The sequence below is a fragment of the Bombina bombina genome, chromosome 2 (assembly GCF_027579735.1).
Source record: "Bombina bombina isolate aBomBom1 chromosome 2, aBomBom1.pri, whole genome shotgun sequence".
Taxonomy (NCBI): domain Eukaryota; kingdom Metazoa; phylum Chordata; class Amphibia; order Anura; family Bombinatoridae; genus Bombina; species Bombina bombina.
This window is the reverse complement of record NC_069500.1, coordinates 1,068,291,332-1,068,306,141: the sequence shown is the minus strand read 5'-3', so window position 1 is coordinate 1,068,306,141 and position 14,810 is coordinate 1,068,291,332. Positions and strand designations below refer to the sequence as shown.

The window sequence follows — 14,810 nt, the reverse complement described above, 5'->3', positions numbered from 1 at the left end:
AAGGATTATCTGCAAGTTCCCTGAAGGGACAGATTTCTGCCTTGTCTGTGTTACTTCACAAAAAGCTGGCCGCTGTGCCAGATGTTCAAGCCTTTGTTCAGGCTCTGGTTAGAATTAAGCCTGTTTACAAACCTTTGACTCCTCCTTGGAGTCTCAATTTAGTTCTTTCAGTTCTTCAGGGGGTTCCGTTTGAACCCTTACATTCCGTTGATATTAAGTTATTATCTTGGAAAGTTTTGTTTTTAGTTGCAATTTCTTCTGCTAGAAGAGTTTCAGAATTATCTGCTCTGCAGTGTTCTCCTCCTTATCTGGTGTTCCATGCAGATAAGGTGGTTTTACGTACTAAACCTGGTTTTCTTCCAAAAGTTGTTTCTAACAAAAACATTAACCAGGAGATTATCGTACCTTCTCTGTGTCCGAAACCAGTTTCAAAGAAGGAACGTTTGTTGCACAATTTGGATGTTGTTCGCGCTCTAAAATTCTATTTAGATGCTACAAAGGATTTTAGACAAACATCTTCCTTGTTTGTTGTTTATTCCGGTAAAAGGAGAGGTCAAAAAGCAACTTCTACCTCTCTCTCTTTTTGGATTAAAAGCATCATCAGATTGGCTTACGAGACTGCCGGGCGGCAGCCTCCCGAAAGAATCACAGCTCATTCCACTAGGGCTGTGGCTTCCACATGGGCCTTCAAGAACGAGGCTTCTGTTGATCAGATATGTAGGGCAGCGACTTGGTCTTCACTGCACACTTTTACCAAATTTTACAAGTTTGATACTTTTGCTTCTTCTGAGGCTATTTTTGGGAGAAAGGTTTTGCAAGCCGTGGTGCCTTCCATTTAGGTGACCTGATTTGCTCCCTCCCTTCATCCGTGTCCTAAAGCTTTGGTATTGGTTCCCACAAGTAAGGATGACGCCGTGGACCGGACACACCTATGTTGGAGAAAACAGAATTTATGTTTACCTGATAAATTACTTTCTCCAACGGTGTGTCCGGTCCACGGCCCGCCCTGGTTTTTTTAATCAGGTCTGATAATTTATTTTCTTTAACTACAGTCACCACGGTACCATATGGTTTCTCCTATGCAAATATTCCTCCTTAACGTCGGTCGAATGACTGGGGTAGGCGGAGCCTAGGAGGGATCATGTGACCAGCTTTGCTGGGCTCTTTGCCATTTCCTGTTGGGGAAGAGAATATCCCACAAGTAAGGATGACGCCGTGGACCGGACACACCGTTGGAGAAAGTAATTTATCAGGTAAACATAAATTCTGTTTTGTTAACATGGATCCATGACGTTTTTATAGTATTGTATTGTATTATTTGTTTCTATTAAACATTTTAACGGGATTTAAGTCTATACCGTCCTTATTTTTGCCCTATATACTTTGAGCGCTTACTTCCTCATTCAGTACAGTTGTATATTTTCAAGTCCACTAAGGGACTTTTTGGAAGAGAGCTATAGGGGTACCCACGAGCGCTTGATCTACTACATACCTACCAAATTGTCTCTTTAATGGCCTTTTAACGTTAATTAAAATGACCATAATATTTTTTAAGATAATTGTCATTTCTCCAACATTGGTGTGTCCGGTCCACGGCGTCATCCATAACTTGTGGGAATATTCTCTTCCCCAACAGGAAATGGCAAAGAGTACAGCAAAAGCTGTCCATATAGTCCCTCCCAGGCTCCGCCCCCCCCCAGTCATTCTCTTTGCCGCTCTGAACAAGTAGCATCTCCACGGACATGGTGAAGAGTATGTGGTGTTTAGTTGTAGTTTTTTATTCTTCTATCAAGAGTTTGTTATTTTAAAATAGTGCTGGTATGTACTATTTACTCTGAAACAGAAAGAGATGAAGAGTTCTGTTTATAAGAGGAGGATGATTTTAGCAGCAGTAACTAAAATCGATTGCTGTTCCCACACAGGACTGTTGAGCTGAGAGAACTTCAGTTGGGGGGAACAGTTTGCAGACTTTTCTGCTTAAGGTATGACTAGCCATTTTTCTAACAAGACTGTGTAATGCTGGAAGGCTGTCATTTTTCCCCTCATGGGGACCGGTAAGCCATTTTCTTAGTCTCAAACAGAATAAAGGGCTTATTATGGGCTATAAACTGGTAGACACTTTTATGGGCTTAATCGATTGCTTTATTTAGGTATTATATACAGTTTGAAGTTGAATTTCACACTTTTATAACTTTGGGGAACGTTTTTTACGCCAGGCACTTGTTTAGACACCTTCCCAGTCAGGAAGGGCCTTTCTCTGTAGTAGGCAGAGCCTCATTTTCGCGCCATTACTGCGCAGTTACTTTTGAGAGCAGTACATGCAGCTGCATGTGTGTGGGTCTGGAATTCACTGAAAAGGTTCCTAGAAGGCTTCATTTGGTATCGTATACCCCCTTGGGATTGGTGAAGTCGCAGCAAAGGCTGGGTCTGGGACTGTAAGGGGGTTAAAGTTGTAAACTGATCCGGTTTCCACATTTTAAGGGTTAACAGCCTGAAAATTTGGTAAAGATTGGATAATTCCTTCATAGTTTTTCACATATTCAGTAATAAAGTGTGCACTGTTTAACATTTAAAGAGACAGTAACGGTTTTGTTTTAAAACGTTTTTTGTGCTTTATTAACCAGTTTAAGCCTGTTTAACATGTCTGTGCCTTCAGATAGATCATGTTCTGTATGTATGGAGGCCAATGTGATTCCCCCTTCTAATATGTGTGATAATTGTGCCATAGCGTCCAAACAAAGTAAGGACAGTACTGTCACAGATAATACAGTTGCCCAAGATGATTCCTCAGATGAAGGAAGTAGACATAGTTCTACATCATCTCCTTCTGTGTCTACACCAGTTTTGCCCACGCAGGAGACTCCTAGTACTTCTAGCGCGCCAATGCTTGTTACTATGCAACAATTGACGGCAGTAATGGATAACTCCATAGCAAATATTTTATCCAAAATGCCAGCATTTCAGAGAAAGCGCGATTGCTCTGTGGTAAACACTGTAGAGCAGGAGTGCGCTGATGATAATTTTTCTGTCATACCCTCACACCAATCTGAAGTGGCAATGAGGGAGGTTTTGTCAGATGGGGAAATTTCTGATACAGGAAGAATTTCTCAGCAGGCAGAACCTGATGTTCTGACATTTAAATTTAAATTAGAGCATCTCCGCGCATTGCTTAAAGAGGTGCTATCTACTTTGGATGATTGTGACAATCTGGTCATCCCAGAAAAATTGTGCAAGATGGACAAGTTCTTAGAGGTCCCGGTGCACCCTGACGCTTTTCCAATACCCAAGCGGGTGGCGGACATAGTGAATAAGGAGTGGGAGAAGCCAGGCATACCTTTTGTCCCTCCTCCTATATTTAAGAAATTATTCCCTATGGTCGACCCCAGAAAGGACTTATGGCAAACAGTCCCTAAGGTCGAGGGGGCGGTTTCTACACTAGCCAAACGCACAACCATTCCTATTGAGGACAATTGTGTTTTCAAAGATCCTATGGATAAAAAATTGGAGGGTTTGCTTAAAAAGATTTTTGTACAGCAAGGTTACCTCCAACCTATTTCGTGTATTATTCCTGTCACTACAGCAGCGTGGTTCTGGTTCGAAGAACTAGAAAAATCGCTCAGTAGGGAAACTCCGTATGAGGAAGTTATGGACAGAATTCACACACTTAAGTTAGCTAATTCCTTTATTTTAGATGCCGCTTTGCAGTTAGCAAGATTAGCGGCGAAAAATTCAGGGTTTGCAATTGTGGCGCGCAGAGCGCTCTGGCTAAAGTCTTGGTCGGTGGATGTATCTTCCAAGACAAAATTACTTAATATCGCTTTCAAAGGTAAGACCCTTTTTGGGCCAGAATTGAAAGAAATTATTTCAGACATCACTGGGGGTAAGGGCCATGCCCTCCCACAAGATAGGCCTTTCAAGGCTAAGAATAAGTCTAATTTTCGTTCCTTTCGCAATTTCAGGAACGGACCGGCTTCCAACTCTGCAGCCTCTAGACAAGAGGGTAACGCTTCCCAGACTAAACCAGCTTGGAAACCGATGCAAGGCTGTAACAAGGGTATACAGGCCAAGAAGCCTGTTGCTGCTACCAAGACAGCATGAAGGAGTAGCCCCCGATCCGGGACCGGATCTAGTAGGGTGCAGACTCTCTCTCTTTGCTCAGGCTTGAGCAAGAGATGTTCAGGATCCCTGGGCACTAGAAATAGTCTCTCAGGGTTATCTTATAGAATTCAACGAACTACCCCCAAGGGGAAGGTTCCACATGTCTCACTTATCTTCAAACCAAATAAAGAGACAGGCATTCTTACATTGTGTAGAACACCTGTTAAAGATGGGAGTGATACACCCAGTTCCAAATGTGGAACAAGGTCAGGGGTTTTACTCAAATCTGTTTGTAGTTCCCAAAAAAGAGGGAACTTTCAGACCAATTCTGGATTTAAAGATTCTAAACAAATTTCTCAGAGTTCCATTGTTCAAAATGGAAACTATTCGAACGATTTTACCTACAATCCAGGAGGGTCAATTTATGACTACCGTGGATTTAAAGGATGCGTACCTACATATTCCTATCCACAAAGATCATTTTCAGTTCCTAAGGTTCGCCTATCTGGACAAGCATTATATAGATTCTTTAGAAATGAAGATTTTCCTGACAGAAGTCAGAAAGTCAAAGCTTCTAAACGCTTGTCAAGTTCTTCACTCTATTCTGCAGCCTTCCATAGCTCAGTGCATGGAAATAGTAGGGCTGATGGTTGCAGCAATGGACATAGTTCCTTTTGCTCGAATTCATCTAAGACCATTACAACTGTGCATGCTCAAGCAGTGGAATGGGGACTATACAGACTTGTCTCCAAGGATTCAAGTAGACCAGATGACCAGAGACTCACTCCGTTGGTGGCTGACCCAGGATCACCTGTCCCAGGGAATGAGCTTCCGCAGACCAGAGTGGGTCATCGTCACGACTGACGCCAGTCTATTAGGCTGGGGCGCGGTCTGGGATTCCCTGAAAGCTCAGGGTCTATGGTCTCGGGAAGAGTCTCTTCTCCCGATAAACATTCTGGAACTGAGAGCGATATTCAATGCTCTCCGGGCTTGGCCTCAACTAGCGAAGGCCAGATTCATAAGATTCCAGTCAGACAACATGACAACTGTTGCTTACATCAACCATCAGGGGGGAACAAGGAGTTCCCTGGCGATGAGAGAGGTGTCCAAAATCATCAAATGGGCGGAGGATCACTCCTGCCATCTATCTGCGATCCACATCCCAGGTGTAGACAACTGGGAGGCGGATTATCTGAGTCGTCAGACTTTCCATCCGGTCTTTGCCCAGTTAACTCAACTATGGGGCATTCCAGACATGGATCTGTTGGCGTCTCGTCAGAACTTCAAGGTTCCTTGCTACGGGTCCAGATCCAGGGATCCCAAGGCGACTCTAGTGGATGCATTAGTGGCGCCTTGGTCCTTCAACCTAGCTTATGCGTTTCCACCGTTCCCTCTCCTTCCCAGGCTGGTAGCCAGGATCAAACAGGAGAAGGCCTCAGTGATTCTGATAGCTCCTGCGTGGCCACGCAGGACTTGGTATGCAGACCTGGTGAATATGTCATCGGCTTCACCATGGAAGCTACCTTTGAGACAGGATCTTCTAGTGCAAGGTCCATTCGAACATCCAAATCTAATTTCTCTCCAGCTGACTGCTTGGAAATTGAACGCTTGATTTTATCCCAGCGCGGGTTTTTGGATTCAGTGATAGATACTTTGGTCCAAGCCAGAAAACCCGTGCCTAGAAAGATTTACCATAAAATATGGAAAAGATATATCTGTTGGTGTGAATCCAAGGGATTCTCATGGAGTAAGATTAAAATTCCCAGGATCCTCTCCTTTCTCCAAGAAGGTTTGGATAAGGGATTGTCAGCGAGTTCTCTAAAGGGACAGATTTCTGCTCTATCTGTCTTGTTACACAAACGACTGGCAGCTGTGCCAGATGTTCAAGCTTTTGTACAGGCTTTGGTCAGGATCAAGCCTGTTTACAGACCTTTGACTCCTCCCTGGAGTCTAAATTTAGTTCTTTCAGTTCTTCAAGGGGTTCCGTTTGAACCCTTACATTCCATAGATAGCAAATTATTATCTTGGAAAGTTCTGTTTTTAGTTGCTATTTCTTCTGCTAGAAGAGTTTCTGAATTATCTGCTTTGCAGTGTGACCCACCCTATCTGGTGTTCCATTCAGATAAGGTTGTTTTGCGTACCAAGCCTGGTTTTCTTCCAAAAGTTGTTTCCAACAAGAATATTAACCAGGAAATAGTTGTTCCTTCTCTGTGTCCGAAACCAGTTTCAAAGAAGGAACGTTTGTTACACAATTTAGATGTAGTCCGTGCTTTGAAGTTCTATTTAGAAGCAACAAAGGATTTTAGACAAACCTCATCTTTGTTTGTCATTTACTCTGGTAAGAGGAGAGGACAAAAAGCTACTGCTACCTCTCTTTCTTTCTGGCTGAAAAGCATTATCCGATTGGCTTATGAGACTGCCGGATGGCAGCCTCCTGAAAGAATCACAGCTCACTCTACTAGGGCTGTGGCTTCCACATGGGCCTTCAAGAACAAGGCTTCTGTTGATCAGATATGTAAGGCAGCGACTTGGTCTTCTCTGCACACTTTTGCCAAATTCTACAAATTTGATACTTTTGCTTCTTCGGAGGCTGTTTTTGGGAGAAAGGTTTTGCAAGCCATGGTGCCTTCTGTTTAGGTAACCTGATTGGCTCCCTCCCTTCATCCGTATCCTAAAGCTTTGGTATTGGTTCCCACAAGTTATGGATGACGCCGTGGACCGGACACACCAATGTTGGAGAAAACAGAATTTATGCTTACCTGATAAATTACTTTCTCCAACGGTGTGTCCGGTCCACGGCCCGCCCTGGTTTTTTAATCAGGTTTGAAAAATGTCTTTCTTTATACACTACAGTCACCACGGCACCCTATAGTTTCTCCTTTGTTTCTCCTATCTGTCGGTCGAATGACTGGGGGGGCGGAGCCTGGGAGGGACTATATGGACAGCTTTTGCTGTGCTCTTTGCCATTTCCTGTTGGGGAAGAGAATATTCCCACAAGTTATGGATGACGCCGTGGACCGGACACACCGTTGGAGAAAGTAATTTATCAGGTAAGCATAAATTCTGTTTTTGTGGACATACTCTCAAAAAGTGTTTGCATCGCCGAAATATATTTAGAAATATATGGTTATCTAAGTTCAGGTAGTACCAGCTTTAATTTTGGGTATTGTTCCATAATCAATTATTCAAATTACTTTATCAGAAATACAAGTAATCTTCTCATTCAAAATGAAACACAGAAGTCATGTACAGTATGTATATATGTAGGTTAAATAGGGCTTTGGACAGTGTTTATATATATATATATATATATATTGAATTCTTTGTTTTGTTAACAAGTTGTAAAAAAGAATTTAGATCTTGGATTAGAATTTCAGCCTCAGCATTTTTCCTTTGTTTTTATTTTTGCAGGAGCGCTAGTTGATCAGGGAGTCTTCGAGGAGTTGGCTCGAGATTACGTGCCGCAGCTTTATGATTGCATGCAAGACCTGGGCGTTATCTCTACCATCTCTCTTTCTTGGTTCCTCACATTGTTTCTCAGTGTTATGCCCTTTGAAAGTGCTGTTGTGGTTGTGGATTGTTTCTTCTATGAAGGTATCAAGGTGATATTCCAGCTTGCACTTGCAGTACTAGAGGCCAATGTGGACAAGCTATTGAACTGTAAAGATGATGGAGAAGCCATGACAGTCCTTGGAAGGTACACGGTTAACATTCTTTCCATGATTACCATTTTATTTCCCCTTCGCAAATTCTTTAAAGTGACATTAAATACAATTTGGTAATTGCATGAAATAGCAATTTACAATGAATATATTAGTTTTGTTTTGTCAAACGATCATGTGAGATAACAAAGCTATAACGATAGAATTGTATAATATTATTTAAAGAGACAAGGAGTGCAATATAATCCTATTAATAAGAATAAATCACAAATAAAGTGATGATGGTGATTTCTTTTGCATGGGGAAAAAGTTATTGCTGTTGAATATTAAAATGCATGTTCATACACAGCTCATAATGTAACATTATGTTCACTGGCTGATAGGAAAAACACGTTTGAAAAAATAGGTTTATTGAGAAACTGGAAACTAAAAAAAAGAAAAGAAAATAATTGCTCTTTTGTTTAAACAAAGAGAGAATTGTGGATCATGTGTGTCTGAATAAAACATTCCATGTGGTGCTTAACCTCTTTTGTACCAAGCGTTCTAGTATACAGAAGCCTTAATAACTTGTTTTGCTTTTAGATATCTTGATAGTGTCACTAACAAAGACAGCACTCTGCCACCAATTCCTCACCTCCACTCCCTCCTTACTGATGATGTAGAACCATATCCAGAAGTGGACATTTTTAAACTAATCTCTGCATCATATCAGGTTTGTTATTTTGCAATGATTTTTATTATCAAACACTAATAGTTTGAGCTCTACAGTTTACTACTGAGTTACGATAATTGCTTAATATTGGAGTATAATGTCATTGAGTGGTTATGAGACATCAATAGCCACAAAACAAAATGTCAAGAGATTTATGTTTATGATCAGATAACTGAGATGGTATTTTGCGTGGCCGGACTGTTATCCGACTGACACTTATCCGACGGACAATAATCCGGAAGACATTTATCCGGCTGCTGGGTGGTAATGAGGCTTAAAAATCATGGTTTAGCTAAAACGTTTAAACGTTTTTTAGCTAAAACATGTTTAATAGTGAACTGAGTATAACATATTAATAAACTTGATGACATTAATTAAAAACTAGTCCTAAAAAAATCACAATCCACTTGGATCCCCTCTCCCTCCCTCCTTCCCCTTCCCTGCCACTCTCAACTTAATTTTTTTCTGTAGTGCAGCGGTCACACCCGCTTCCGCCTCCCCCTCACTTCCCCCCTCGCCCCCCCCCCCCCCTTTCTGCTGTCTCATCCTCAGTGACTGATCCTTCCTTATGGCCAGGTATGTTTGTCTCGCGCTGCAGTCTCGCGCTGCAGTCTCTACTGCGCATGATGGACTGCATCAGACAAACATATCTGTCCTTTTATAATATAGGAATATGTTTTATTGTATTAACAACAAGAACATAAATATTCAGAGTGCCCTCTATTAGAATTTTGGGGAATAAGAAAAAGGAAAGACAATTAAATTAACTTATAAATAACACAAATTATATATAAACTTATTTGCTATATACATATATTAAGTTACATATAAATATAATATATTAACTTATAATTATATAATGTGTTAAAAGCACATTGTGAGGGTAGGGACCCATGGATAGGTTCCCAGAGGCAATTGTGGTGCACGAGTCACTGATTCATGTAACATTTTTCTTCCTCCTTTACATGTATTTATGAACTCTATTTTTTTAATTTGATATGTTTTTTTTAAATTTATTTAAGTGTTTGTGTTGTCTTTTTTTCCTCAGTAGTGCACAATATATATTAAAATTTTCCACTTTTTTTGTGATGACAATTACGTAATTGCATGATTGTGCTGTTCGGCCTGCAGTTGGAAGCAGTGTATCGCGGACATATGTCATACGGACCAATGTGCTTCAGCATTCTGTCCGTCGGCATTTTGTCCGAGCACCGGTATTTTGTTATGATAATTCAGAGGTGCTTGAGGAAATAACATGACTAATAGTAGTCATAGGAAAGTTTAATTTTGCTGTAAGCTTTTTAAGACAATGGATTTTAGTTTGCTGCATTTTCAATAAAATTACTTGTTTTTTATTGCATTTTTATTTAAAGGGACAGTCTACTGCAAATGTTTTATTGTTTTAAAAGATTTATAATCCCTTTGTTACCCATTCCCCAGTTTTTCACAATCAACACAGTTATATTAATATACTTTTTACCTCTGTGATTACATTATATCTAAGACACTGCATACTGCCCTCTTATCTCAGTTCTTTTTACAGACTTGCATTTTAGCTTGTTAGTGCTGACTCCTGATCGGAACAGCCAATAGAATGCGAGCTCAATCTGATTGGCTGATTGGATCAGCCAATCGGATTGAACTTGATTCTGATTGGCTGATTCCATCAGCCAATCAGAATATTCCTACCTTAATTCCGATTGGCTGATAGAATCCTATCAGCCAATCGGAATTCGAGGGATGCCATCTTGGATGACATCCCTTAAAGGAACCGTCATTCTTCAGTTGGACGTCGCCGGATGAAGATGGGTCCGCGGTGGAGGTCTTCAGGATGGAGCCGGTCCTCATCGGATGAAGATAGAAGATGCCGCTTGGAAGATGATGGTTGCCGGTCCGGATCTACTCTTCTTCCCGGATAGGATGAAGACTTTGGAGCCTCTTCTGGACCTCTTCAGCCACCGGATGATGGATCGCCAGCCCCCGCTTGGGTTGGATGAAGATTTTGGAGCCAGGACCGATCGGTGATACCCGGTGAGGTGAAGACAAGGTAGGATGATCTTCAGGGGCTTAGTGTTAGGTTTATTTAAGGGGGGTTTGGGTTAGATTAGGGGTATGTGGGTGGTGGGTTGTAATGTTGGGGGGGGGGGGGTATTGTATGTTTTTTTTTACAGGCAAAAGAGCTGAACTTCTTGGGGCATGCCCCGCAAAGGGCCCTGTTCAGGGCTGGTAAGGTAAAAGAGCTTTGAACTTTAGTAATTTAGAATAGGGTAGGGCATTTTTTATTTTGGGGGTCTTTGTTATTTTATTAGGGGGCTTAGAGTAGGTGTAATTAGTTTAAAATTGTTGTAATATTTTTCTTATGTTTGTAAATATTTTTTTATTTTTTGTAACTTAGTTCTTTTTTATTTTTTGTACTTTAGTTAGTTTATTTCATTGTAGTTATTTGTAGGTATTGTATTTAATTAATGTATTGATAGTGTAGTGTTAGGTTTAATTGTAGGTAATTGTAGGTATTTTACTTAATTAATTTAATGATAGTATAGTGTTAGGTTTAATTGTAACTTAGGTTAGGATTTATTTTACAGGTAATTTTGTAATTATTTTAACTATTTTAGCTATTAAATAGTTCTTAACTATTTAATAGCTATTGTACCTGGTTAAAATAAATACAAAGTTACCTGTAAAATAAATATTAATCCTAAAATAGCTATAATATCATTATAATTTATATTGTAGCTATATTAGGATTTATTTTACAGGTAAGTATTTAGCTTTAAATAGGAATAATTTATTTAATAAGAGTTCATTAATTTCGTTAGATTTAAATTATATTTAAGTTAGGGGGGTGTTAGTGTTAGGGTTAGACTTAGCTTTAGGGGTTAATACATTTATTAGAATAGCGGTGAGCTCCGGTCGGCAGATTAGGGGTTAATAATTGAAGTTAGGTGTCGGCGATGTTAGGGAGGGCGGATTAGGGGTTAATACTATTTATTATAGGGTTAGTGAGGCGGATTAGGGGTTAATAACTTTATTATAGTAGCGGTGCGGTCCGCTCGGCAGATTAGGGGTTAATAAGTGTAGGCAGGTGGAGGCGACGTTGAGGGGGGCAGATTAGGGGTTAATAAATATAATATAGGGGTCGGCGGTGTTAGGGCAGCAGATTAGGGGTACATAAGGATAACGTAGGTGGCGGTCGGCAGATTACGGGTTAAAAAAATTTAATCGAGTGGCGGCGATGTGGGGGGGCCTCGGTTTAGGGGTACATAGGTAGTTTATGGGTGTTAGTGTACTGTAGAGCACAGTAGTTAAGAGCTTTATGAACCGGCGTTAGCCCAGAAAGCTCTTAACTACTGACTTTTTTCTGCGGCTGGAGTTTTGTCGTTAGAATTCTAACGCTCACTTCAGACACGACTCTAAATACCGGAGTTAGAAAAATCCCATTGAAAAGATAGGATACGCAATTGACGTAAGGGGATCTGCGGTATGGAAAAGTCGCGGCTGAAAAGTGAGCGTTAGACCCTTTTTTGAGTGACTCCAAATACCGGAGGTAGCCTAAAACCAGCGTTAGGAGCCTCTAACGCTGGTTTTCACGGCTACCGCCAAACTCCAAATCTAGGCCTTATTCTCTTGGAGAGTTTTTGTTTTTATTCTCTCACGCTGACCACTCATACATTTTTTCACAGCATTTATCCCTTTTTTTGTATTTGGAACTTCCTTTTTTGGATTTTGAACTTCACCAATATTATTGGACACTTATTCAAAAATCAGTTTGATTTCATCACCTTTAACCTTTTGGATTTTATATGGACTTTCGACACACCCCATTTATTAGTATATTTAGTTATTGATTTATCTATTGTTTTCTGCATTGCTACCATTGTTTTTATATTACCTATCTGTTTTTATAACATTCATTTGTATTAATCTTTTATTGTATGTTATCATTCAACCATGGATCCATGAAGTTGTTTTTTATTGTATTCTGATATTTCATGTATTGCTTTTACTATTAATCTTTTGTGAATTTGCATCTTATTAAATTAGATTTTTTTGGCAAGTTAATCTCTGTTTTTAAACACCTTAGCCTCCTCAGGGTAGGTGCCTGGGTCAATCTCTTTTCATATTCTAATTTTTCTGGGTAACAGCTAGGAGTCACCCACCCGCAGGCACATAGGCACCCATATGGCGCTTAGGCCAACCCCTTTTCCAGTCTAATTCTTTGTTTTTAAAAAAATGTTTTAAAAAATAAAGTAAACATTTGATGCTGAAAAGGGTATTTCAGAATCTGTTAACTTTGTTTTAGGTCTGAAATATTTGCACTGATTTTTTTGTGAAATGGGAACTGAATTATAGAAAATGGCCCTTTAATTTCTTTTTCAAGGTACGATGAGTCCACGGATTTCATCCTTACTTGTGGGATTACGCCTCCTGGTCAGCAGGAGGAGGCAAAGAGCACCACAGCAGAGCTGTATAAATAGCTCCTCCCTTCCCTCCCAACCCATTCATTCTCTTTGCCGGTGTTAGTTAGATAGAAGGAGCGTCTATTACATACTTTGGACATAGTCCATGTTTTGAAGTTCTACTTTTAGGCGATTTAGGATTTTCTCCATTCATTTTCATTTTTTGTTGTTTTTTTTCTGGAGCACGTAGGGCTCAGAAGGCTACGGCTACCTCTCTTTCTTTTTGGCTGCAGAGTATCATCCGCTTTGCATATGAGACTGTTGAACAGCAGTTTCCTGAATGGATTGCGGCTCATTCCACTAGGGCTGTGGCTTCCTCATGGACATTCGAAGAGAATGCTTCTGTTGAACAGATTTGCAAGGCTACGACTTGGTCGTCTCTTCGCATTTTTTTCCATATTTTACAATTTTGATTCTTTTGCCTCCACTGGGGCTGTTTTTGGGTAGATGGTTTTTCAAGCTACAGTGCCTTTTGTTTAGGTTCCCTGTCTTGTTCCTCCCGTTTCAACCGTGTACTATAGCTTTGGTATTGTATCCCACAAGTAAGGATGAAATCAGTGGACTCATTGTATCTTGAAAAAGAAAAGGAAATTTATGCTTACCTGATAAATTTATTTCTTTTTCGATGCGATGAGTCCCACGGCCCACCCTGTTTTATAAGAAAGGTTTTTATATTTTGTTAAACTTCAGACACCTCTGCACCTTGGTTTTTCTTTTCTCTTCCTAACTTTGGTCGAATGACTGGGTTGGGAGGGAAGGGAGGAGCTATTTATACAGCTCTGCTGTGGTGCTCTTTGCCTCCTCCTGCTGACAAGGAGGCGTAATCCCCAAGTAAGGATGAAATCCGTGGACTCATTGTATCGGAAAATAAATACATTTATCATGTAAGCATAAATTTCCTTTTTTAAAACCTTGGAAAAATATATGCATTTCTCTTATAAAATCTTGTACAACAGCAGATCCATTGCAATGTCTATTTATTTTATGTGACAAAGAAAGCAACAATGGTTAGCTAATGACTGGATAATTAATCAAGTAAAACACAAATTGTATCAGGGCTCTGTGTGCACCAATATAAAGGATTTAGTCATTTTAAAGGGATAGTAAACACCAAAAATGTTATTGTTTAAAAAGATAGATAATCCCTTTATTTACCATTCCCCAGTTTTGCATAACCAACACTGTTATAGAAATATACTTTTTACCTCTGTAATTACCTTGTATCTAAGCTGCTGACTGCCTCCTTATCTCAGATCTTTTGACAGACTTGCATTTCAGGCAATTAGTGCTGACTCTTAAATAACTTTAAGTGCATGAGCACAGTGTTATCTATATGAAACACATGAACTAACGCCCTCTAGTGGTGAAAAACTGTCAAATGCATTCAGTTGAGAGGCGGCCTTCAAGGGCTTAGAAATTAGCATATGAGTCTACCTAGGTTTGGCTTTAAACTAAGAATAAAAAGAGAGCAAAGCAAATTTGATGATAAAAGTAAATTAGAAAGTTGTTTAAAATTGCATGCCCTATCTGAATAATGAAAGTTTAATTTGGACTTTACTGAGAAAGCAAACTTGATAATCTTCAACGTGATAAATACCATGGTGACCTCAAAGGGAGAAAAGGTGAGTGATTTAGTGAAGTTCCGTTAAATCAACAAGCACCTGATGCTCACATTCAAAAGAGCTATGGTTTGCCCTCAGTTTTAACTCCTGGGTTCCACTCTTATGGCATTAGAAATGAGTATGCTGTGGATCCAGTGAAATAACATTTATTTAAATAATATAATAATATAAAAACAATGGACACAATACACAAGCGCATATGAGATTAATAGTAGTCATGCTGTGGGTATGGAGGCTACAAGTTCAGCAAATGCCA

The 14,810-nt window shown here is 40.0% G+C and overlaps 1 protein-coding gene across 1 annotated transcript in view; it reads left to right on the top strand.

Annotated features, from left to right (window-relative positions):
- Nucleotides 1-14,810, top strand: part of TBC1D9 (TBC1 domain family member 9) — a 512,458-nt gene that overhangs the window by 358,423 nt on the left and 139,225 nt on the right. The window contains exons 12-13 of the mRNA XM_053703695.1: nt 7,510-7,795; nt 8,343-8,472. Of these exons, the coding sequence (XP_053559670.1) occupies nt 7,510-7,795; nt 8,343-8,472 (416 nt within the window). The remainder of the gene's footprint in view (nt 1-7,509; nt 7,796-8,342; nt 8,473-14,810) is intronic.